The sequence below is a fragment of the Archocentrus centrarchus genome, chromosome 12, assembly GCF_007364275.1.
Source record: "Archocentrus centrarchus isolate MPI-CPG fArcCen1 chromosome 12, fArcCen1, whole genome shotgun sequence".
Taxonomy (NCBI): Eukaryota; Metazoa; Chordata; class Actinopteri; order Cichliformes; family Cichlidae; genus Archocentrus; species Archocentrus centrarchus.
In genome coordinates this window covers 14,058,581-14,085,328 of record NC_044357.1, presented here as the reverse complement: position 1 = coordinate 14,085,328, position 26,748 = coordinate 14,058,581, and the positions used below count along the sequence as shown (strand labels likewise).

At 38.9% G+C, this 26,748-nt stretch overlaps 1 protein-coding gene across 1 annotated transcript; it reads left to right on the top strand.

Annotated features, from left to right (window-relative positions):
- Positions 1–1,702: 1,702 nt before the first annotated feature.
- On the top strand, positions 1,703–26,748 carry LOC115789276 (sucrase-isomaltase, intestinal-like). The gene is made up of 48 exons (XM_030742615.1): positions 1,703–1,923; positions 2,499–2,598; positions 2,811–2,896; positions 3,153–3,273; positions 3,927–4,036; positions 4,221–4,372; positions 5,128–5,299; positions 5,506–5,605; positions 5,737–5,849; positions 5,962–6,087; positions 7,574–7,705; positions 7,924–8,043; positions 9,201–9,314; positions 9,492–9,576; positions 9,919–10,036; positions 10,551–10,722; positions 11,049–11,165; positions 11,826–11,980; positions 12,647–12,731; positions 12,880–12,936; positions 14,254–14,378; positions 14,511–14,599; positions 14,931–14,980; positions 15,361–15,543; positions 15,961–16,095; positions 16,725–16,931; positions 17,016–17,170; positions 18,228–18,396; positions 18,994–19,090; positions 19,483–19,595; positions 20,270–20,395; positions 20,819–20,947; positions 21,092–21,208; positions 21,328–21,390; positions 21,509–21,625; positions 21,735–21,825; positions 21,960–22,098; positions 22,189–22,322; positions 22,430–22,464; positions 22,682–22,798; positions 23,067–23,215; positions 23,782–23,866; positions 23,960–24,016; positions 24,204–24,328; positions 24,656–24,744; positions 25,160–25,209; positions 26,106–26,273; positions 26,433–26,748. Exons 2-48 carry the CDS (start codon positions 2,499–2,501, stop codon positions 26,508–26,510), a joined length of 5,427 nt encoding a protein of 1,808 aa, XP_030598475.1. The 5' UTR covers positions 1,703–1,923; the 3' UTR covers positions 26,511–26,748.

Here is a 26,748-nt window from a genome sequence, read left to right as displayed (position 1 = left end):
TTGCTGAAATCTAAATATCCTAATTCAAGTCTGTTATACGTGTTCTCTGTATTATGAAAGTAATATTTTGGAATTATTTTTATTTAATTTTTTTAAGGACACACTGCACATTATGCTGAGATATACCAGCGAATTTGGGATAAAAACTCTTTGGGAATCACATTATTGATACAAAGATATTGTTTTATTGTATTGTAATATTGTAAAACTGTGTTATCTTTGGCATTTTTTGTAGATTCACCTAAAGATATGGGAACAAATGATGTGTTTTTGCGACAGACTGCCAGTAACAAATTGCTTTACTATATACTATTTGCCAAATTGTCAGTTATATGTAGAAACAACACTGGTTTCATCTCTTGAGTTAGGTGTCTTTTTTTATGCCTGAATGATTCATAGGTCAGTGTCAAACAAAAATCATTTCCTCTAAAAGTGATCAGGTACAAAGACTCGATTGAAAAGGAGTGACAAAGCAGCCAATGTCCAAGGAACTTTGAAAAACCTTCAGAAAGTCTGGAAAACATTTGCTCAAGACCTCTTAAAAAGAAAAAAATACAAGGAGGTCTGGCTCCTTGGAATGGAACTGCTCTTATTATAATTATACTTGCTTATAAAACAAGTTTGGACACACCTTCTTATTCAATTTTTTTATTTTTTTTCCTACATTGTAAATTAATACTGAAATCCTCCAGACTATGGAGGAACACAAAAGGAATCAAGTATTAAAATTAAAAGTGTTAAACAAAGCAAAATATGTTTTATATCTTAGTAGGCACCGCTTGCTTAATTGACAGTTTTGCACATCTTCATATGTTCTCAGTCAGCTTTATGAGGTAGTCAGCTGGAATGGCTTTCAGTTAACAGCTGTGCCTGTCAAGAGTTAATTTCTTGAATTTCTTGCCCTCTTAATGTGTTTGAGACCATCAGTTGTGTTGTGAAGAGGTAGAGTTGGCATACAGTGAATAGCCCTGTTTGAGTAATGTTCTAATCCATATTATGTCAAGAACTACTCAACTAAATAAGAGAAATGAGAGTCCATCATTACTTAAAGAAATGAAGGTCAGTAAATCTGAAAACTTTTGAGAACTTTAAAAGTGTCCTCAAGTTCAAATAGCACACACATCTCAGAGAGAATGACTTGGATCAAGGAACACAAGGAATGGACATGAGACCAGTGGAAATCTGTCCTTTGGTCTGATGAGTCCAAATTGGAGATTTTTGGTTGCAAACACCATGTCTCTGTAAGATGCGGAAACCAAAAATAAGACAAAGAAGACCCAGAACTGTTTAACACCTGGAATCATATATCAGACAAGGATGGGAGAGCATTCCTCTCCTGTAAGTCCAGCAGCTGGTCTCCTCAGTTCCCACACATTTACAGACTGCTGTTTAAAAAAGAAGAGACGTACACAGTGGTAAACATGGCACAGTTTCAACTTTTTTGTGATGTGTTGCTAATAAATCAGCTAATATCTTTCTTAAAATGGTCAATTTTCTTATTCGCACATTTGATATGTTTTCAACTCGTTACTAACAGCTGAATATGTGAGAGTCTACTCCAGTCTGTTAATTATTGAAAAGAGGAAAAGATTATTCTTGCTACGTCATGGCTTGCATAATCCATCAAAAATACACAGTAATCTTTAGTTAAATTATAACCATACATGCATGTGTGTGCAGACTCAGCAAACACGATAATGGGGATATTTTAACAACCTGGTCAGGAGAGTTTAGGCTGCACGTCCCACAAGCAATAGATGGTTATCTGGCAGTTTATGGCTTTTGGGTCTGCATGAAACACGCACTTACCCAGGGGGTAAGCGCGTGCTTCAGGGGGTTGAGCCCTCGTGATCCCTCATCTTGTGGCTTAAAAGGGTGCTACTGCTCTTGAACACTTTACCCCTACCTGTGGAGAGAACCAAGGTAAGAGGCAGGCTGTTTAGCTGTTCTACTAAAAAAATTATAATCATACTATACAGTTACTGTGCTTTGAAAAAAGGTACACATTATTTGTAGATTGCATTTTGAAGATACTGCATGAATAACAGTGTTGTGCTGACAAAAAAAAACCCCATTATTGCTGTGATGCTACTAGGATTCATTTCAATAAGCACATCAGCATATGATAATGTGAATAAATGGATGTCTTTGCAAAGACTAGGCTAAGCCTTCTGGACAGTTTCTGCAGTCTCTCCTTCATCCTTTACTGTATGAATTTTCTGGGTCTGTCTCAATTTTGTATGCCTTTTGCAGAAAATTCAAGGTTAATAATATGTGTGCATATTTAATATGTTTCTACTGTTTTTCTTTTTTTTGTGCATGTGTCTGAGTGTGCCTCCTACCAATGTGCCTCATTAAGCAGCAAAGTTTTTGTACTTTTGAGACCTAGCCTTTAGTAAACTTGGTATCATTACTGGTATTACTGGCCCTTGTAATCACTCTATATGTATGTGTGTGTTTTGTTCATGTGCTTGTCTTTTTGTTCATGTGGATGTTAGATGGGGAAAAGACGCCTCTCTGGCTTGGGTGTGAGCTTAATGGACCTGTTTTTTCCGACGACTTTGACAGCAGTTATACTTCTGTCTGCAGTCAAAGGGGGTAGGTGGACCACAGCAACATGTCATGAGGCTCGAGGTCAGATGCCAGTTTAGTGGATCTTTGTTGTCATGCATATTATGCATAGGCCACCTGCCACTGACCCCTTCATCCACCTCTTGTTTGTTCTTTACTGTAATAACATAAAATTGCTCCGACCTTTGCTTAAAATGCTGATTTGCATTCCTTTAAGGAGATATTTTATCTTTCGTCAGAAACTCTGAAAGCATTTGTTCCTGCGTGTCCCAACATTCCTGTGGGTGAGAGAGTAGACTGCTTCCCCGATGCTGGAGCTTCACAGGTATGCACTACCATCATTTCTTAGAAAGTAATGTGTGGGGACACCCCCCCCCCCCCCCCCCCCCCCAAAAAAAAAAGACCCTGCACGGAAAAAACAAATGAAAAGAAAAAAATATCATTAATGGACCACAGTCAAACTAAATGGGGATTTAATTGTCCATTTAAAAATGTGCAATGGTGATAAAAAGAGTTTCTAACAGTATCAGTAATGACACTAATGTGGATAATTATAATGATGCCAATAATACACTGAACAGATGAAATGTGAGGAGCGCGGCTGTTGTTGGAGCCCACGGGATGAGAGTAACATTCCTTGGTGTTTCTTCCCAACCAACCATGGATATACGGTGGAATCACAGGACGCATCAAGCCCTCATGGTAAAGCCCCTTCCCCTCTTTCTCCCCATTTTTCAGGCTCCTGTGCTCACTAACTGATGGAAATTAAGTGGCTTTGTACTTAGCTTAAAATTCATAACTGCTCCACATTCCTTCAGCTTGTCTGTCTTTCCCGCACTATTTTTATTTTTCACTCACTTTGCCCAAAGCATGGATTTTGGTACTTTAGAAAACAGCAGCCTGAGTATTTTAGCTACCAGTGTATGTTTTCTATTTTCTGTTAGCTCAGTGTGTAAAAGCAAAAGAACACACTGGGTGTTTTACACAAAATCTGACATTTTGTTGACAAACTACAACATATTTCTTGACAAACAAGCTCCATAAATTGAAAATACTGATGCTCAGAATGAGCGCAACAGGCCAGCCTGAGATATGCATCATGACATGAGTTTAACTGACACATAAAAATGAAATCAATCCTTTGTACCACACACTTTGAAACACATTTGGTATTGCTTATAGCTACTATGCAAATGACGTACTGTAAGTACATCAGAGCTAATTAAGTACTCTATAACCCTCTACTCTAACCCTGCACCCTTTTATGCTTAAATGACTAAATAGGCAATATATATTGTTTAAATACATTTAAATAAACTTCTTAATATCATATTGTCATCTGTTTAATTTTGCAGTTTTGAAAGCAAACCTGATAAGAATGGATTCTCCATCTTTATTTGGTGGGGCGATAAAAGAATTGTCTCTCGAGGCAGAAATGCAGACAGACAATCGTCTCCGATTTAAGGTGAACGCTCACACTAACAAACACCAACTCTGACTTTAATTTTCAAAGGATTTGTATTAATTAAAGGATGTTTAATGAAAATCCTGTTGGAGACAAAAATCTGAATATACTCAACAAAGCATTACCATTAGCGTGAGATGAGGCCAGGCTCTCACTGCGTGAATGGTTGTATCCTTTCCCTCAGATCTATGATCCCAACAATAAGAGGTTCGAGGTCCCTCACGAGCACATCAGCAGCCTCAACAATAAGCCGTCCAGTCCCATCAGCAGCACACTGCAGATCACACAGAAACCCTTTGGCCTCACTGTACGCAGGAAGGAGAACCAAAAAGTTGTGTAAGTGCTCACTGTGTGTAGGTGCTGTGTGTATTTGTTGTGCAGGGTGGGAGATAGGGTTTTTTAATTACAATAATTGCAAACTTTGTACATGCCGCAGTAAAGAAAATCTAATATAAACCACACTGACTGGCTGAATATTTAATTTAGTCACAATTATTATTATCAGAATTCAGTCACCTCAGACAACTGAGAACAGAAATTTACTAAGTGATTCTGTGCATCTTTTGAAGCAGTTAATAATAATGCATCATTGCCATAAAAATGACAGGTGACACCTTTCCTTGTTACAAGATAGTTCCCCATGAGATAAGTAATTATTTTCATGTAAATACGGGGAATGCTTGCTTGGCCCTAGGTGACACTGCAGTGATCACCTACTCATTAGAAATGTTAAACACAGACAAATGGAGACATGGAAATAATAGTGTATATTTTCTACAATTATAGCCTTTACTAAAGTTTGACAGCTGTTTGAAACTTGAGCAGCTGAGGTATTTCAGCAACCAGTGAATGTCTTGTTTTGAAGACTAGAGAAATGCTGGAATTTAATGGGATTGTCTGCCTTCTCTGTCTTCTGGTTTTTTTTTTTTGTTCTGTTTCTGCAGCTCCAAATGTCTCTGTCTTATTTTCACCCTCATTTCCTTCCTTTGCTTCTCTCTTACCCGTTCTCCCTTTTTCCACATTTACTAATGTCAGCCTGTCTTTTCACTTCTCTGTGATCATTTAGTCTTTTGTTTTCTGAATACATTTAGCTTCGACACTACAATGGCTCCACTGGTGTTTGAAGACCAGTACCTACAGCTGTCTGCTCGGCTACCATCTCATAATATTTATGGTCTGGGGGAGCATGTCCACAGGCAGTATCGCCATGACACAAACTGGAAAACCTGGCCAATTTTCACCAGAGATGCTTTCCCTAATGGGGTAAGGACAGAACGTGCACACACTTTAAAAAGTGCTGTGGACTGTGTGTGTGCCCATCTACAGTATGTCTGTGCATGTTTACAGTGTATTTGTCTTCTCAAAGGGCTCATAATTGTATGTCTTATAAGCTGATTATGCCATATAGTCACCCCCTCAGTTTCAGTAAATCTCACACATTCCTTTGTGCTGCTCTGGCTTCTCTGCAGGGAACACACAACCTCTATGGACACTATCCCTTCTTCCTCTGTCTGGAGGATGAGAGTGGAAAGTCATTTGGTGTCTTTCTCATGAACAGCAATGCTATGGGTAAAGACAAATGCAAGAACACCCGCTGCTTTAAAGTGATTTACAGGAGTATTTTGGAGTTGCAATTAAAAAAAAAAAAATTCAATATAACATAAAAATGTTACAATTAAACTTTTTTTTCTTCTTCCCAGAGGTGACACTGCAGCCTGCCCCAGCCGTGAGCTACAGGACCATTGGAGGGGTTCTCGACTTTTACATCGTCTTTGGTGACACGCCAGAACAAGTGGTGCAGGAGTTCCTTGAGGTGATTTTCTAAATTCAAAAATATGTGGGGAACAGTTTCTGGCCAATACTGTTGTGTAAAAAGTGATCCGTTGACACCATAATTAATTGATATTTCCAATTATGCTGTTCAGCTCATTGGCAGGCCTGTCATTCCTCCCTACTGGTCACTGGGATTCCAGCTTTCTCGGTGGAACTACACCAACCTCGATATAGTCAAGGAAACAGTGGAGAGGAACCGTGCTGTGGGCATCCCATACGTAAGACCAGTCAGCTATTTTTTTTTTGTAATGGTTATTGTCAGGCTGTCTTTATGCACCATCTCTGACAACATTGTTTTCAGACCTATTTAAAATTGCTATCAGCGCACCGTTGCTCCTACAAACATCTGGATTTTATTATTTTATTCCTCAAAATGCTGAAATGCTTTGGTTAGAGATGTTACTTCCACCATATCACAATATTATATATTATATGTTACACATTTCTTGTGCATAAATACTCACACAGTAGTCGCTTTCAATATCTTCACACTATATTGTGAATCTGTAGCATCTAAATTTTACAGAGAGGGATATCTTTGGCTGCTGCCGCAGCTGTATAGCTTTTAGAGGCAGGTTGATCGATGCGTCACATTGTGTACCCCTTGTTAAATTTGTAGTGCTCATGCATCACTATGTGGGTTGTGAAGTAGGAACCTTAACCACTATGCTATCTGTGGAGACGTGAACACACAGAAAATGATTGGAATGGCCTTCAGCTTACACAGCATGATCCAACTTTCTGTCGAATAATGAAGAATCTGCTGGGTCGTATAGGTTCAATCGCGTAACCACTATTTTTCAGACCTCACTGAATGTTGATTATCTCATTCATGCTGATCTGAGTTTTGAAACTACTCCAGTGTCTCTTCCTTTCTGAGCTGCTGCACAGATCAGTTCTAGTTGACATTTTCTTGGGAAAATAACTTTACTGCTCTTATTTGTTGAGCCTTGAGAGGTGACTGTAAAAAGCCTATTCAGTATGGAGCAATGTATTTTTCCCCCCTTAGTTGCTGAGGTAAACACCTCTCTATCACTCTATCACAACTCAACAAACGCATATTAATGGTTCGCTTTTATGATCTCCAATCTCTCTTTCATATCCAAAGGTATCAGGAGCTGGTAGGATATTAGGAGACATTAGCATTTGGCAGATACTTTCCTTCCTGCTGTACTCAGGCACATGCTTGATAACCATTATAAAGACCACAGAGGGTATTATCACAGCCTCCCTGATTACTCTGATTAGAGGAGAGATCTGGCAGAACCCTCCAAACCATCTGTTCCATTGACATGAAGTAGATTTTTGCAACAGACAGAGAGCAACCATAAAGTCACACACTGGCAACTGATGTTGTGATATGGCTCTACTTAAATAAAAATGAAATGAATTAGATATGCTAAGGCGGAAATATATCATGTGAACAACATATTTAAGTCATGCTGAAGATGTTGATTTCTTTGGCTGATGTGTCAAAGTTATGCATAGAAGCAAAAGCACGACTGGTTACATTTAAGAGGCATTAAGAGGGATTTTGAATTTATTACACTGCAACGCTGGACGCAAATGTGATTGTAATACATAAAAGTGATGATAGAATTTTAGCACTTCAAATTAAGCATTGAATATCTAATGCCATATAACCTGTTTGAAGTAACCTCAATTTCAGAATGGAAAATTGCATGTTTTCTTCTTCCCATGCAGGATGTCCAATACACCGACATAGACTACATGGAAAATAAGAAAGATTTCACCTATGACAAGGTGAACTTCACTCAGCTTCCCGAGTTTGCTGACTATCTTCATGAGAGGGGGCAGAAATATATCCTCATCCTGGTAAGAAATACTTTGGGTCTATGAATGGAACTTAAAATGATTACAAAAAAGTCATTTTTCAGCTACAAATAAAAGCTGTCAAATGAAACATAAACACCAAAGTGCTTAAATGATTACTTCAACTACACAACAACCATACATCAGCCACTCCAAAGAACAAGTGCATTTACCAATTTAATTTTAACACATATTCTTATGATTGCATCCTTTTCCCCCAGGATCCTGCAATAGCCACCAGCAAGAGGGTCGGGGATGCTCCATATGACTCTTATGATCGTGGGACTGTGAAGAATGCTTGGGTCACTGAATCAGACGGGAAAACTTCTCTGATAGGAGAGGTGAGCGACATTTGTGTACAAGCCTAATTCTGGGAGAGAGAGCATGCAAAAAATATGACTAAACAACTTAAACCGTACTTTTAAACATAATGAATGAATTATGCTTGAATAGTGCATCAGTTTCAAACAGCTTAGAGTCTGCATCATTTTAAGGCTTATGAAAGTAGGAGATGAATTTAACCATTTTGTTCTTTCAGTTATCAAATTTGGTTATTTATGCTAAAAGCTTTCAAACATTTCAGCTATCTTTAACCTCTAAACTCTTTTAAATCACAGTCTGTTATTTAAACTTATAAAGGGATACCTTCATTATTAACTTTACACAACTTTTTAAATTGTACTGATATTTATAAATGTACTAAATTATCTACAGTGAAAAAGAAAGATTTCACTCTATGACTCTGTGCTTTCCTGTGAAAAACTGGTACATCTCATGTTTCAGTAGCTCATAGCACCACCTTTGCTCACTGCATCAGAGTGTGTGCGTACATGTGTGTGTGTGTGTGTGTGTGTGTGTGTGTAATAGTGAGACAGAAAAGAGAGCGAGAGAGAAAGACGATGTAAAATGCATGACTCAGGTTGTCTGGATCAAAAGCTGTTTGTGGTTGTTTGTGGTTTGTCAGTGCACACCGGTGTGTTGGGTTATTATTGTTTATTTACATATTTAGAGTTATTCTGGTCATGAAAACAAAAGTGTGTGTTTGGTAGACCTCTGCTGTTGTTGCCTTTCTAATCAGGGAGCTACAGAAATAGACCTGTTGCATATTCTGCTTTTAAAATAGACAATAATTGCTTGGAAAGCCCTGGATAAAAGCTTTTCCTGGTGGCATTTATGTTTGGAGTGTGTGACTAAATTCATTGCAGGACCTCATTTAAACAGGTGGATATTTCTGTTCAGGCCACGCAGGTTAAAATACACAGGAAGCAAGAAATAATGAGAGAGGAGAGACAAAATAGATAAACGATCAGGTACAGACAGAAAAAACGCACAAACAAGACAGGAGATAGAAAGAGACTTTGGAAAGGAGGCAGGCAGAGGGACTGATAGGGGTGGAAGAGAGGAAAGACAGGGGCATAATGCCATAGATAAGCAGAAGTTTGTTTGTTTTTTTTTGGACAATTTTAACAAACATCATCTCACATTCACTCTCTCCAAGGTGTGGCCAGGGGAGACTGTATTTCCAGACTACACCAACCCAAACTGCATAGATTGGTGGGTGGATGAGTATGAGCGATTCTACAAGGAGGTCAAACACGATGCACTTTGGATTGTAAGTCAGTTTTAAATACGTAAGATTAAGGGGTGACTTAATGGCTGCAATTTGTAGTCTCAGTTACTCAACTCTTGGGTTGAACATTGGGGGCAATAACGAGCACCAAACAGAGGAATTTACCTCTTTAGTTTCTCATCTTTAATTGCAAACACACTGAAACACATGCACTTGCAGGACATGAACGAGATTGCTAATTTCAAGCAAGGATCAGCAAAGGGCTGTGATGCTAACAAACTCAACTACCCTCCCTACACTCCAAGTAAGAGATACTGTTTTCTGTATTCTGAGCCATCATCATGCTAAATATGTGATGTTCCTGACCGTTCTAATAGTCACAAATCTGTATTTTGTGAATATGATTAAGACTCCATCTTTTGTAATGTCAGCATAATTAGTTTTCCTTTGACATTGCTTTCTTTTCTCTCATTTTCTCAGCACCTCCACTTCCTATTAAAGCATACTGCACATCAGTGCCTGTCTCATTCTTCTTGTCCTTGTTGTTTGTGTCGATACCATCGCTCTCTTTCCTTCTCTGCACCCTGTTTTTTTGTATTCTCTCTATGTGTCCTCCAACTTACCTCTTATCTTTTCTCCCCTTCAGAGATCTTGGACGAGCTGATGTACAGTAAGACTCTGTGTATGGATGCCAAGCAGACCTGGGGAAACCATTATGATGTCCACAGTCTGTACGGCTACTCCATGGTGCTGGCTACTGAAAAGTGAGTGCATCCATAATCAATGAAGGAGAGGTTCTTGTGCTCCCCCCGACCCTGTCAGACCAGCAAGACTTTGGCCAGCTCAAAATGAACAATGCACACATAATCTTTAAAATCAGGTGTTGTAGAATCAGAAGTAACTGTCCTATGGTCCTGAGACAGAGCTGACATACAAATATAAAAGTTCAGACAGGTTGCAAGTTAACTCCAATTTTTTTATTTTTATTTTTTTGCAAGGTTGCAAGGAATCTCCATAGTCTCCAATTCCATTTATTTCACACAAGGCAAAAGTAGTGTCAGTTGCCACAATTTTAATATGGACCAATGGTAATGACACGAGTACCTGGAACCTGCCTTTACAAAGCAGTCGATACCTGCACTGACAGATTCTCACCTGATGGGAACCTGGGTATCTTTTCCCCCCCTGTGCTCTCTCTCTCTCTCGCCCTCTCTTTTTTGATCTTAATGACCCTGCATCATCTGGTTGTCTCCTTTCTTTCTTTTTTCCATCCCGCAGAGCTCTGCAGCGCGTGTTTGGAGAAAAACGTTCCATGATGCTGACGCGCTCCTCCTTTCCAGGCGTGGGAAAATATTCAGGTCACTGGCTGGGGGACAATGCTGCCACTTGGAATGACATGAAATGGGCTATCCCTGGCATGCTGGAGTTTGGGCTCTTTGGAATACCCTATGTGAGTGGCAAATGTTAAAATTATTTGACAGAGAAAAAACAAAAAAACTAAATAAACTAAATAAAATAAGTAAAAGAAAGAGTATGCTTTGTCTCCTCTTTAGCAAGGCATAAAAGTGTGATAATATAATATTATAATATCCTTTGACATAGGACAACTGCAGATGCATTCAGACTGTATAGTACCATTCAAAAAGGTGACTTTGTCACGCCAATTTTACGTTCCTCAGAAGACACATGCTTAAATGTTATTCTAGTTTCATTTCTCCAGCACAACAATATTCCTGATACACTTGAATTAGTGGGTTCTGACTAAATGTGTTTCAGATTGGAGCTGACATCTGTGGTTTCTTTGATGACTCCCCTGAAGAGTTGTGTCGTCGCTGGATGCAGGTGGGGGCGTTCTATCCTTTCAGTCGGAACCACAACGCTGAAGGATTCAAGGTACTCTAAATGCACCCCCCCCCCCCCCCCCCCCCCCCCTCCGACACACACACACACACACACAAGTCTTATATTGGACATCAGTTTTTGGCTGTAAAGTGCTGCATGGTGTGCATTTCATTTTGTAACACTGTAGTAAACTCAAGGTGAAAGCTACTGAAACACAATAACATTTGAGCCAGGTGTAAAGCATTGCTCATAAGCTCAGTGGCACAATGAAACTCAAAGAGATTGATTTCTTAAAAAATATCAAACAAGCTCCATCAGACCTCTAGTTTTGATAGCATTGAATGTCTTTCCTTGTGTCCTGTGTTTCTGACTGGACAATCACTCTTCAAATGAAGGGTTTAGCAAAGAGTCGGTAATGTTAAAATCTTTAATATCTTTTGATTTTTGTCTTTACAAACTGGGTAATTTAGGTAATTTGGTGATTATTCATAATGAATAGGGTTAATGTGTATTTGTTCATGCTAATTTTTGCACTCTCATCCATCCTCTTCAAAACTTTTTTTCCTCTAATTTCCCCCCAGGTTTTCCTTCCCTTGCTCTTCTGTTATTTGATGACTTTCCCATTTGTCGAAAAGACAAATGCTTATTTATATTTCCCCATTACTTCTTGTTCATTAACCCCATCCCTTCAATCCATCTTTCCGTCTCCAGCCTCAGGATCCAGCTGCGTATGGTGCCGACTCACTGCTGGTGGCAACTTCTAAACATTACCTGACGATACGTTACACGCTTCTGCCTTACCTCTACACACTTTTCTACAAAGCCCACACTACAGGGGAGACTGTTGTACGTCCTGTCATGCATGAGTAAGTCATTCATTATATTGTGTTAAGTCATTATAGTGTTAATTCAAAGAAGCACAAAATAACTGCAGTTGTCTCAACTTGCTCATGGATGCACTTACATCATGTAAGTCGCTTCAACATCATCTGGCAGACCACATTTATTATAGTGACCAGTTCACATAACATAGCTCATATTTAAACCAGTTATCAAATATTGCAATTATTTATTCCTTTCACCTTTCACCAAGAAACACAGATTTTGTCAGATCATCTTAGACACCAAGCAGCATTAACAAAAAAAAAACATCTAAGTAACAGTATGTAAAGTCCACGGGAGACTTTGCAAGCTGCTGTAGTGTTCAACTGTGAGAAAATGATTGAAGCCACACAGCTGGAATGAACCAAAACATGCTGGAAAGCCTGAGGCATGATTAACCAATGTAAGCACAGCTACACTATGAATCATAAACTGAAAAATTAGACAAATTAAAAAGGGGAATTATTAGCAAATAAAGACACAGTAACAATAGAAATATGATGTTTATCATTGTAACAAAGCATCTGTTTCCTAAGGTTGTCAATAAACAGTGGAACATACAAAATACAGACTTTAGACTAAAATGTGTTTTGGCTGGTCACAACATAATGGCAGATATCTAATCTTGCCTGGATTCTTCCTTCTGCAAGATTCTACTCTGATAGTGCAACCTGGACTGTGGATCGCCAGTTCCTCTGGGGAAAACACCTGCTAATCACACCTGTACTGGATCCAGTAAGCGAATACACACACACACACACACATGCACGCCTGCACAAACACACCCATGCCAGAAACACAAACTATCCCAGAATAAGTGTACAGACGAAGATACTCAGGTTAGTCAAAATCACTCAAAGTCTTTTGTTCTTGTTTTGTTCAGGGTGTGGACACGGTGCAGGCATATCTACCCGATGCTTTGTGGTATGACTATGAGTCGGTAAGAATATTTTCAGGTCATTAAATGTTTCCTCTGCTTGGTGTTTACTGGAAGTTGTCCAAGTTAAGTGCACTTTCAAAAATGCTGCTCTTTTTAATGATAGCACAGTATGATAGTATGAGTCACTGTTACAATGTAGCTAACCCATTTAGGGAGGCGAATTAATAAAATATCTTCAGTGTAATCTGAGTCAAAAACAATTACCATAAAAAATCCCATTGAGCTGAATTAGCACAATAAGCACTGTAAATATAATAGATAAAAAAAAACAGATCAGATGTCACAAAAACATTAAAAAAAACATGTTTCACATGAAAGTCGGTGCCTCGAGTTCTTTGTTTGAGCCTGAGAGACTAAAGTGATAAGACAGAGCCAGAGAGAGGACAAAGAGCAAGAGAGGGGACAAGGAGAAGAGAAGAAAGTGACAGCGAGAGGTGCTAAGCTCCTTTGGGACCTTATTTAGGTGTCACAGTGGTGATGTAAAGCACCCAGTGATCAGATGAAAGATTAGACTGGCTGGGCCCTTGTCCTGGTTGGTCCCCTGTGATTATCTAGGTAGGAAGATGGAAGAGTGGAAAAGCAATGATGTGGTAAAAATGACCATGAAAAACAAGCTACAGAGCAAAAAAATACTGGAAAAACACATCAATGGGAAAACAAAAGAGAGGATGAGAAAAACACACACACACCCATACTACACTGCATAAAATGATACACACACACATGCAAACACACCCTCACAGCTCACTGGAATGGAGGAAAACAGGATAAAAAAAGCCCACCACAAGACAGAAAAGCAGGACTTGGAGAAGGAAGTAAGTGGAAGGTGAATAAGAAGAGATGATTGTGGGATTTCTTTTTTTTTTTAGACTGCTCTGAGGGTGTAGTTTTCAGGTGATCAGACATTTATTGTACTATAAGTGGACCGATAATAAAAAAAATTAATGGAGGGGCACATTAAAAAAAAAAGGATGAAAGAGAGGAATTTGAGGGAGCCCAGTCTTATTTGACATAATATAAGTAAGTCAATTTTGTGCACTTATTCCTCTTGTGCAAAGTGGACCAAAATAGTTAATCTCCGAATTGGATGTTACTTACTGATTTGTGCATGTGTGACAACTGATGCATCTAAAGCAGAAAGGGGTGACCTGTTTGGGGTTACAATTGCTGATGACGACTGATTTATGGGACCAGTGCACTCTGAACAATTGAACAATAAACTAAAATACAATAAAAAAAAATACATACACAGATTATCTTGTGCACAAGATGGAATTTAGGCAAATTAATATTTTATACTTCTGTCCTTCTGATCAGATGCAAAAAGTATCGGTCCGCAGAAAGCATGTTGACATGTATCTACCAGCTGACAAACTTGGATTACACATCAGAGGTGGAGCTATCCTCCCCACACAGGAACCTGATGTCACCACCACATCCAGGTGCACACATTTTAATTTTAAACCGCATGGTTGTATCTGTTCTTTCATTTTATTCACATTTGTGCATTTGATTGCTGAATTTGTTTTTTTACTCACGTTTGTGATTTTATGTGTTTGTGTATTTTTAACTAGTCGGCAGAACCCCATGGGTCTGATCATTGCTCCTGATGACAACGGCAATGCAGCTGGGGAACTTTTTTGGGATGATGGCGATTCCAGAGGTATTGTCCCTTTTCTCATATTGTGCCTTCTTTTTTTTTTTCTTTTTTTTTTGCATCTTTACAAATGTGTGGTATTCAGGGGTGTGTCCAGAAGGGGCAACACTGTGAGAGCATAGACAGGACCAGCAGGAATGTAAATGACATAATAAATCAATCATGGGACACAGCTGCCCCCATTTCTGCTGATTACAGGCATCCTTTTATGTTCATAGAATGAAAGTTCTTAGTTATTAGCCAATTAACAAATAGAAGCGAGCTATTTTGCTGTGTAACTGTGCATCACTTGTGTTCAACTACAGTGAAAAAGATCTCCATGTGCTTCTCTTTACAGACACAGTTAAGAATGGGAACTACATCCACTACAAGTTCTCTTTTACCCAGGTAAGTTCTCCTCACTAGACCATGCATCACTTTTTTCAAATCCAGCTGACATATTCCTTTCAATCTGAGCTGAAGTTCAAAGTTCAAAACCACCTGAGAATTTTGACTTTTCCAGTCCATATTACCATCCATGACCGACCAACACTGGGATGCTAAAGCATTGTTGGATCAAAGATGTTCCTGCTTCAAACTGCACTAAGGACTTACTTGCATGTTTAATGTACACATTTGCTGTTTGTTAATGTTACTCTAGGGTGGGAGCCTCACAGATCTATTTATAGCAGAGACAAAAAAAAAAAAGTATTGCATGTTGCATTTTGTGAATCTGGGATAAAATTTAGAAGGTCAGATTATGTGATTGTGTATCTATTGTCTTGTAGGGAACACTGATAATGCAGGCGGACCATGTTGGTTACAGTGACCCACACAACCTGAAATTTGACAACATTACCATCCTTGGGATACCTGTTCCTCCCACGACCGTCACTGTAATTCATGTTGACGCTAGAAACTCTACTACTACGTTAGAAGGCAGCAATATACACCATGATGGAGATAAGAAGGTAAATACAAGAATGTGCATGGACACAATAATGCACAAATACAAAATAAAAACAGCAACCATTATTGATTTTATTCATATCAGAGGGAATTCCATTTCCAGAAAAAGGAATTAAAATGTTAATGAACAAAACCCACACTGTGATAGTCACCAGCAACTCATCAGTTAAGGATGCATCAGATAGTCAATGTAGAGGCAGAAGTGAAAGATGATTTCCAATATTATTGTGACAATAACTCATTTGGGAACATTACAAATGATTCTGAAATGAGTGGAAATGGATCATCATCATCAAGCCCACATTCTGTCTCAAGCAAGCAGGTCTGAGCTTACTAGCATGAGGAAAATTTTCATACAGCTTGGCCAGGATGTTCTTACATGGCTTCCACAATGACCGTACATTTCCTCCAATACAAAGGTGCTGTTTCTGCGTGACCTCAGACTGACCTTGGGGGAGACCTATGTGCTGGAGTGGAATGTGATCCGCATTGACTGCCATCCAGAGGAGCATGCGGATCAAGCTAAGTGCGAGGCCAGAGGCTGCATCTGGGATGTAAGTAGTGACTTTCTCTAAAAATAGTCATAGACTCAGATAAATGTGGGTTTTTTTTTTCCATCAACAAAGGATAGTGTGTCAAATGTAAATGACAAAAAGTATGAATATTTTCTACTAATTTTTTAAAATCCTATATTTAATTTGAAATCATTAAAACATAACATATTTGATGTTTTAGCTTAACTCCAGCGCATTTTAAAAAATGTTGGAACATTGAAAATAAAAGCTGTGCATAAAAAGAAGATTAACACTCTGTGAAATACTGTGGGCACATAATTTAACAATTTAAGAAAAATATTTCTACTCTTCCATTTGCAAAAGATTTAGGGATTACATCCTTTATGGCACATGACACCAAACCTGTTCTTATTGCCACTGTGTCAGAATTTTCCATTTTATCAAAGCTTCTGGTGCCTTAGAGATATGAACAGGTTGTCTGTGGGAGGTGCACCAGTCATGACAATAGTGAGATGTGTGTATATTGGAGATAAAATAACATTTCAGTCTGGATATTGGAACACAAGTATAGGGTTTAGGTGATTTAATAAAAAGTACCTCCCAGAAATTTTGGAAACAGAGAAGCATATTCTTAAAATCCCTACAATTTCTTTTATTTCCCTATGCAGCCACCCGCCACTGGAAAAGGCCCGTGGTGCATCTATCCACAAGACTATGGTTACACTGTCACATCAGTTGTGGAAACTAGCTCAGGCATGACACTTGACATCACTCGGAACAACAAGTATGGAAGCAGTGGTCGTCCAGAGTCACCAGATGTGGACACACTCCGTGTTGAGATTCATTATCACAGCAGTGAAATGCTGCAGTTCAAGGTCTGTACTTATTTACTTCCTGTTGGACGTGGTGGTGCAGTGAATACATATATACTGATGCAATAACAATTCTTTCACATCCAGATCTCTGACCCAAAGACAAAGCGCTATGAGGTACCAGTGGGATTGTCACTTCCTAAAACTCCTGAGACTGATGAGAACAAGAGGCTTTACAAGGTCGTCATTGCCAATGACCCATTCGGCATCCAGATAATTAGGAAAAACACGGGAACTATAATGTGAGTATCTTGGCTGCAGGAACCCGTTTCCAAAAATAGCTGGGACTCTTTGTAAAATGTAATTAAAAACACAATGCAAATATATATGTGCAATATATATGCAAATATATATATATATATATATATATATACAGAATCTCCTCTTCTTTTAGCAACAGTCAATAAACAGTGAGGAACAGAGGAGAGCAGCTGCTGGACTTTAGGGAGAGGAATGTTGTCCCATTCTCATCTGATATCAGATTCAAGCTGCTCAGCAGTCCTACATCTGCTTTGTCATATTTTCAAGCCCATGATATGCCAGAGTTTTTTGTAGATTGATGAACCTTTGCTCATCTTTATGTCTGAGAAACTTTTTATACCCAGTCACGTTACCGACCTGTTGAGAGTTACCCTAACTAGTTCCAAAATATTCTTCCAGCTGCTTCTTTTTAGTACCATTTACTTTTCCAGCCTTTTGTTTTATGCTCTATTGTAAAATGGAGTTTATGAGCTTTGCAATCACTTTGAATAGATAGATAGATAGATAGATAGATAGATAGATAGATAGATAGATAGATAGATAGATAGATAGATAGATAGATAGATAGATAGATAGATAGATAGATAGATAGATAGATAGATAGATAGATAGATAGATAGATAGATAGATAGATAGATAGATAGATAGATAGATAGATCTTATTTTCTTTTACTGTTATTTATGTGTTAATTAAGTTATAGGCTACATGTTTTTCATCCATTAATCACAGCAGAGAGGTTTCCTCCTTCCAATGAGGATTAAGTAAATATTAATGAATCTTAACAAAGGATTAAATTATCATGTCATAAGTTAGAAGTGTAGGTTGAAAATGGATAATGGATCTTTGGCAGCCCTTTTCTAGAAATGAATGCTCAGTTAGAGGCATTAATCACTAAGTGGGTCATTACTACCTTCCTGCAAATACCTGTCCCCATTATACATCGATATATCAACCATATTTTGAATAACTCCCTTTTCTCCTCCCTCCCTCCTGCCCTCTCTTTCTCTTCTCTTATTGGTCCAATCCTCATTTCTTAGTTGGGATTCATCTGTGCCAGGTTTCACCTTCTCAGACCTTTTCATCCAAGTGTCAACTAGACTGTCATCTCAGTATGTTTATGGTTTTGGGGAAACAGAGCATCCCACCTATAAGCACGATCTCAACTATCATACCTGGGGTATGTTTGCCAAGGACCAGCCTCCTGGTGTAAGTGTCACACTAACGCACACACTGTAACATCACACAGAAGTATATGTATGTGTGCAGTTCATGTTAAGTAATTTCAAGATGGAACACTTAAACACTTGCAAAACACCTAAAAAATAGTTGCTGGATACCTGATAAACCAGAATTTTGCTATGCACTGTGGAGAGGGCATCTACAGCCAATTAGCATGTAGAAAATTGGAAAGGATTTAAAGGAAAGATTTTTAAAGGCACCAAATAAACTGGTTATTCCAAATATTTTATTTTTAAGAGCACTCAGAGTTGAACTGTTAGTATCTATGTAAATCTTTCCAGAATGAAAATCTGTACTTTTGCATTTGTTATGACAGAGATGTCAAGAAGAGCCATGAGACAGAGACCACAAAGCTTCATTCCCATTGTTAGTGAATAGTCTGGTGATCTTTCTCCCTCTTAAGCCACACTTAAGGACACACTAATACTTATGAAGAAGAGGCACACATCTAAACAAAAGTGACAGAAATGTACTGTATGATGAAAAGACAACAACAACAACAAATGATGCACAAGTCAGCATGAGCACAAACCTTAACCAGCATTCACTTGTTTCACATTGCAGTACAAGATGAACTGCTATGGAGTCCACCCCTTCTACATGGGCCTTGAGAATACAGCTCATGCTCATGGCATGCTTTTGCTAAACAGCAATGCAATGGGTGAGAGGAAAAACGCACACATCACATGGAATTTGTGCATAAACACTAAACACTATCTATCTATCTATCTATCTATCTATCTATCTATCTATCTATCTATCTATCTATCTATCTATCTATCTATCTATCTATCTATCTATCTATCTATCTATCTATCTATCTATCTATCTATCTATCTATCTATCTATCTATCTATCTATCTATCTATCTATCTATCTATCTATCTATCTATCTATCTATCTATCTATCTATCTATCCTAGTACTTACACACTATACCAATATAGTGTTATTCTTCCATCTTTTCTGCTTACATGTATAGTGGACACACACATATATACACATCACTTCATATAATTAAGTAACACAAATGCACTTTTTTGTTTTGTTTTAGACGTGACTTTCCTGCCTGATCCAGCGTTAACCTACCGAACTCTGGGTGGCGTCCTGGATTTCTACATGATCCTGGGACCTACGCCTGAGATGGTGGTGCAGGAGTACACTCAAGTAAGTCTTCTTGGACTTTGGGTTTGTTTGTGCCTGTGTGTTTTGTGCCTGTACCACGCAGCAGGATTTTGTCTCACCCAAGCAACTTCAGAGTTGACCCTGGGTTAACTTACTGGGGTATATTGCAATGGTAACTCATACCATAGACCTAACCAGCTTCAGAGCAGGTTATGTTCCAAATTAGAGATCAACAGTATGAACAGTATAACGGTATGAAATCACCTATGCCTACAGTTCCTTGACGGACCTCTGAGCTCTGTGCAAAATGCTACATTGCTGCATTTTGATACCTCTTCATAATATCTTAAACTTAAACTCAAAACAGTACACTTAGCCGTAAGTGCGACTTGTCAGATGCTGCCAATGCCATCCTTTTCATTTAAACACGTTGGTAGCTCAATGAGGAAACCCAGTGTTAACTTAGTGAGCTGATAACCAGCTTTATCCCAATTGCAGATGTTGGGATAAGTGAATCCCTGGGTATGTTGCACTTGGATCGTAGTACAGGGCCCCAGATCTACGCAGCTGTTGATGGACTGGAGCAGCTTACTTCTTCACTCACACAATCACCATACAAACACTTTGTGTACACAATCCCTATCTCATTTTCCTGCAAAACACTTTTTTTTTCCTGTACTTAACCATTTTGACTTCATTGTTTTTCTTTTTAACAGTTGATTGGACGACCTGTTCTACCTGCCTATTGGTCTCTTGGGTTCCAACTCTGTCGATATGGTTATTCCAATGACAAGGAAATAGCAGATCTATACAGAGACATGAGGGCAGCTGGTATACCCTATGTAAGTTCCTGGAGAGAGGCTTTTTTGAGATGAGCTAAGAGCAGCACCATACATGAATGCTGACTGCAGTTCTGTGGAACAAAATATTGAGTGGAAGAGCAAATGTGCGCACACATAGTCATCTTTTATTTTTTTACTTTGAATAAAATAGCTTTTTTTTAATCTTGTGAAAGAGAAAAAAGTCTGCATAAAATGTGAAAACGGAATTTTTGAAACATTCGTCCAAAGGAACCAAAATATTTTGATGCATAGGAATTTCTTAAAGCAATAAAATGTATAGCAGATTTTACATATTTATTAAGCTAAAACCAATATTAAAACATATTGTATCCAGTCACTCTGTAATGTGCATAACGGTGAATATGCAGCAAACTGTAAAGTTAATTTAACATCAGTTCATTTGAGCTTTTCCATCTGCTGCAGGATGTGCAGTATGCAGACATTGACTATATGGAGCGTCAGCTGGACTTTGTCCTGGACCGAGACTTTAAAGGACTCCCTGCCCTGGTCGACAGCATGAGAAAAGAGGGCATGAGGTTTATCTTCATCCTGGTAATGATGAAATGTGGCACTTCACTAGTAGCAGGGCAGATGTTTGAATGTAATGTTAAATGAAGTGTCAGTCATTTTTATTTGTAAAGGATAAATGTCACTGATGCTGCTGGATAGACAACAGTTGTGCATGTTTAATTCTAGGATCCCGCCATCGCAGGGAATGAGACCCAGCCCTACCCAGCCTTTGAGAGAGGCAAAGCAGCAGATATTTACATCAAGTGGCCCAAGCAGATCAGTGATGGAATTGTGTGGGGCAAGGTAAGACCAAATGAATGGACACATGAAGTTAAGCAATATGTACCTCAGCATGTGCTGTACTGAAAAAGAGAATTCTTAAAATACTGTGTGGGAATATTATTTGTGACCTTTTTCTACAGGTCTGGCCTGATTATCCCAACGTCACTGTAGATGACAGTCTGGACTGGGATACCCAAGTAGAGGTACAGCAGTTTCAATATTCACCTTGCCACCATATGTATCATTAATATGAGCCTAAACTTTAGACATACCAGTAGGCATGGGAACTTTCAGTTTTCATAATTTCCTTCTCATCTCCAGCTCTTTAGGGCATACACCGCATTTCCAGACTACTTCCGGCCCGAAACAGCAAAATGGTGGCATCAAGAAATCAAAGATTTCTATGAGAAAACTATGAAGTTTGATGGCATTTGGATTGTGAGTGTCCTGAAGTTAAAAAAAAAAAAAAAAAATCTAACAATCTCACCATATTTCGCACCTGATGTTCTTTTCACTTTCATCACCTATACTTTACCTTTACATGAAGGACATGAACGAGCCTGCAAGCTTTGTCCACGGTACAGTTGGAGAGAAGTGTCTTGGTGATCCAAGACTAGAGAACCCGCCTTATATGCCACGTAAGCTGAATATTGTCCCTGTTCATCCTGTTTAATGATTAGGTTATGTAACTGTATTTTTTAAAATTATATTACAGCATAAGCAGCATGCCTTAAAAAGGATTCTGTGTTTATCTATGTTTATCATTTTGCAGCCTTGGAGTCAAAGCACCTTGGCTTAAACCATAAGACTCTGTGCATGAACAGTGAACAGATACTCAGTGATGGAACAAGAGTCAGACACTATGATGTCCACAACCTCTACGGATGGTCCCACACCAAGCCCACCTATGAGTAAGTGTATATGCATTCATATATGTGCCTGTGTATGTGTGTGTATTTCCAAGTCTAAGACAAATCTCCTGGTCCCTCTCCTTTGCACAGTGCCCTCCTAGATGTGACAGGTAAAAGAGGAATAGTGGTCACCAGATCTACCTACCCCTCCAGTGGAAAATGGGCTGGACATTGGCTTGGAGACAACTTTTCTAGTTGGGATCAGCTTTACAAATCCATTATAGGTACATGCAAAGATGTTTGTTATTTGTAATTGTTGATGAAATGCTGCAATAATTGGAAAACACTAATCCTCATTTTCCACAACTTCCCATATCCCTTTGCTCTACAGGTATGATGGAGTTCAGTCTGTTTGGAATCCCTTATGTAAGTATCATCATCTATCCTGGCTTTGATAAAACCTTCTGGTGATTTTTGTCCTTACTGAATACCGTACAGTAGCTTGAATTATCTTGTTTTGTTATGGAGAATCATTTGCATACTCACAGCCCAGCTACATTTATATTATGCCATGCAAGGACATTTGACAAATATGATGCTTGCAAAAAAAAAACAAAAGACAGACTCTGACTCTCTCTTTCAGACCGGAGCAGACATATGTGGATTCTTTAATAGACCTGACTATGAGATGTGTCTTCGCTGGATGCAGCTGGGTGCCTTCTATCCATACTCACGCAACCACAATAGCAAGGGTAACCCGGTGAGTGAATTTAAAATACATGCACAGAGATGTACTGTGAATTTTTAAATTTGATTCCTACTGCTTATTTGACTTTTGCATGCTTCCATTTGTGCACTGAAGAAAACCTGACTTAACTTTTAAAACAATTATGAAAGAAATGTTTAAAATCTGTTTATATTGTGTATTTTTTGTACTTAAATCTTGTAATTTACAAGAGTCTGAGAAGTGCCTGTGGTAACACAGGAGTTTTGCTAGTGTCATAGACGTGGTTTCTCTTTTCTTTCAGAGACAAGATCCTGTTTCTTGGGATAAAGCATTCGCCGATGCAAGCCGGGATGTATTGAACATCCGTTACACCCTCCTGCCCTATCTGTACACGCTGATGTATGAGGCACATACGCAAGGAACCACAGTAATCAGACCGCTTTTGCACGAGTAAGCACGATACCACAACACACACACACATGGCTGTTATCGTCAATAATGACTGCAGATTTAGTCACTTTATTAAATAATTGAATTATTAGCAGCATGGATCTTTTGCCCTGATCACTGGGAAGATGACCTGATTTTATGGTGCACTGCTTCTCATTAGTAAGGAATGTGCAATATCACATGAAGCAGTTTCTGGATTTAAAAAATATATATATTTAGGAGGAGCTTTCATGTGTTTTAAACACAAGCATATTTTAATGGCCAGTAACACTAGTTATTATAATTATTAGAATATTATAATTTTGTTTGCATATCCATGAATTTTGTAGTGAAGTAAGGTAGGCTGGTTTGAGAAATTTGCCCATGAAAATAACTTGAAGTGGAAAATGTCTTTTGTAAAGTCACAGATGGTATTTAAGAAACTGGCAGTGTAAGTGTAAGTGGGTTTAATTAGCTTCCATCGTGAAACCCCTGAACTCTGAATGAGCACTTGAATAGTGGCCTGGACTGACGATGGTAACGTTTCTTTCAGTAGGCTTAATGACTTCTGTGCTGCTGTGTCGCAGGTTTGTGGATGACAGAACTACCTGGGAAATCTACAAACAGTTCCTCTGGGGACCTGCCCTACTTATCAGCCCCGCACTGGACCCGGTACGCTGTAACACAAAAAGTTTTTTTTTTTTTTCTAAATTTCTACACTTTTAGGGTTGGGACTGATTGTGTTTGTCTTTGATTTCCTGGTAGGGAGTCAGAAATTTGACTGGCTATCTTCCTAATGCACGCTGGTATGACTTCCATACGGTAAGTACTCGTTTACAACAATAACAGAATGGTGTTGATTTAAAGGTGCCTACATTTTAATGACTTGATGGTTTCCACAGCCTAATATCATCCCTTACTACCCCCACCCCCACCATCACTGCACACACATACCTGTGCCTGTAGTATTTCTACTACTTCAGTAGTATGTAATTATTTCTCTCATTAGGCCAAAGATGCTGGAGTGCGTGGCCAAATGATTAATATGCCGACACCCTTGGACCATATTAACCTTCACATCAGAGGAGGCTATATCTTACCCTGGCAAAAACCAGAGAACACTACATATTACAGGTAAGCGTGCACACATTATGGCTCATACAGCTTAAGATCACACAGCTTCTGCATCCTGTGTGTAGTGTGAAGTGTGTGTGTGTGTTTGTGGCTTAGTGCCTGTGCAGCGATGCAGAGGGGAACACACACTGCATGTGTGTTTTAATGTTTTCAAGCCTGAGTGGGAATGACAGTGAGAGGCAGTCAGGGTGTGATTACTGTTCCAATAGCAAGGAGCTGACATGGATCGCCTCAGCAGGCATCTGTTTATTCTCAGCAGCAGGTATAAACAAACCTTGTCCTTTAGTAGTCTGCTATAACACCCCCCGCACCTTTTTTTTTTTTAAGTCGGAAGAATCCTCTAGGACTGATCGTCGCCCTGAGTGACACTGGAACAGCTGAAGGATCGTTGTTCTGGGATGATGGCGAAGGAATAGGTAAGTGAAAGGTCCCTCTTAAGCACCTACACCCATAAACTCACCAAATAGCATACAGTATGGAGTTGGTTATTCATGATAACTGAATAACATAGTCAACTCACCCACTCTAACACATGCATATACACACAAACACAGCAAACAACATGTCTATTTTCATAGTCCCCACTCCTAATAGCTAATGGTCGTTATCTGGCTTTGCCTCTGGTGCTGTCATAAAATTTATATTTGTGGATTTAAGTGTTTCAGCAACTAATTGAAAGATCATTATAGTTACATGATAAACAGCCACTACACTACACTACACTACACTACACTACAACCACTTTTTTGTTTGCATACCAACCATTGCCATGCATTTCTAAACTCCCTCTGTCAGTTGTTGTGTAGTCACATACCTATTTTCCCTCCTCAGACACGGTGGAGACCAACAGATATATTCTGACCTTATTTTCAGCACAATCGGTGAGTTCAAGGGGAAATTCTGTGTTATGACTTTTTTTTTTTTTATTGCCATCATTATTGCTGATAACGCATGCTTTGGCATTCAGAAGGGCTGAGGTAGGTGGATGTCAAAACTGTTGGAAACCACTGGCAAAGATCTGTGGCTTGAAATACCTTTTGAGACAAATGTATCACTTTAAAAAAAAATGTTGATACCTACATTAAAAAGAAAAAATGCTACCAGTAGTGACACTGACCCTAGCCAAATGCTAAACTAGTTTAAAAAAACCAAAAAGAAAAAACACAGTCAGAAAAGAAGAAGAAAACCATTCCTGTTTTGGGGGTTGTCTCTTTGTTGCACCTCTACTTTACCCCTCCTTTAATTTTTTTGAGCAGTATGTTTCAGTTATTAAAAAAAGACAGGTATTTGGCAAGACTTGAGTTATGGCTTTTTCACAGAAACAACCATAAGCCAAACCAGTACCACACCAAAGGGCTTGAAATGCCTTCCAGTTAACAGCCACAAACACTTCATTTCATGCCACAGGTGTGCATTCATAAAACAATATGAAGATGGTCTGAGCATCTGTGAGATCAGGGTGGCGGTTTAATGCCAAAATGTGCACCAGAATTGCAAATTACACGCTTATTAAAAAAACATGAGCTGTGACCATTGACAGCCCACTGACTTTGGTGCACATGCTTTCATATGGAGCCAAGACAACACCAATCACTTTAAAACAGAAGCTCTGCCTGTGCTTGTGTTACACATGCACCATTGCTGATATTGTGTATGCACAAGTCTGTGTGGTCTCTGGAAAGGGTCAGTTAGACTAATCAAATACCACAATCTTTTGCATTACATATATTTGATTCCTAGTAACCCTCCTCCTTGTCTTCAACACTTTCATTTGCAGAACACCTTGTCCAGTCAGGTGGCCCATCACGGTCTGGTTGATGATGATCGGTTGAAGCTGGGTGTGGTGAGGGTTTGGGGTGCAGGCAGCACTCAGATCACAGAGGTTACCCTAACTGTAGCTGGAGAGACACATCAGCTAACCCCAGAGCACAACCTTGCCTCGCAGGTCAGTACATTTCTGGAAGTAGATATCTAAATACTGTATGTTTCTATATCAAAATGTAATTAATTAAGTAGCTTCATTTATTAATGCTATTATTAAATGTGAACTACAAATGTGGAAGTATGTTAACAAAGGCATGTCTCCCTCTTCCTCTTCTTACAGGAGCTGATAGTAGATGCCACTTCAAAGGGTGTTTATGTGGATCAGCCTTTTACCATAACATGGAAGACCAGGGTCTGAGTGCACTATTTGCATTCACTGGTAATTAAGATATCTATAAATAATTGTCCATTAATTTAAATTAAGATGTGAGGAAAGCTTATTGTTTTTGAGCATGAAATGTGAAACATCAATGAGGAGCCTTTGAAACTGAGTGAAACATTCGTTTTTACCAATAGAACGTGCCTCTGACCCTTTATCGAGCAAGTGGCTGTTGTTGGTTAAAAAAAAAAAAAAGCCCCATGCATTTCTGTCCTGG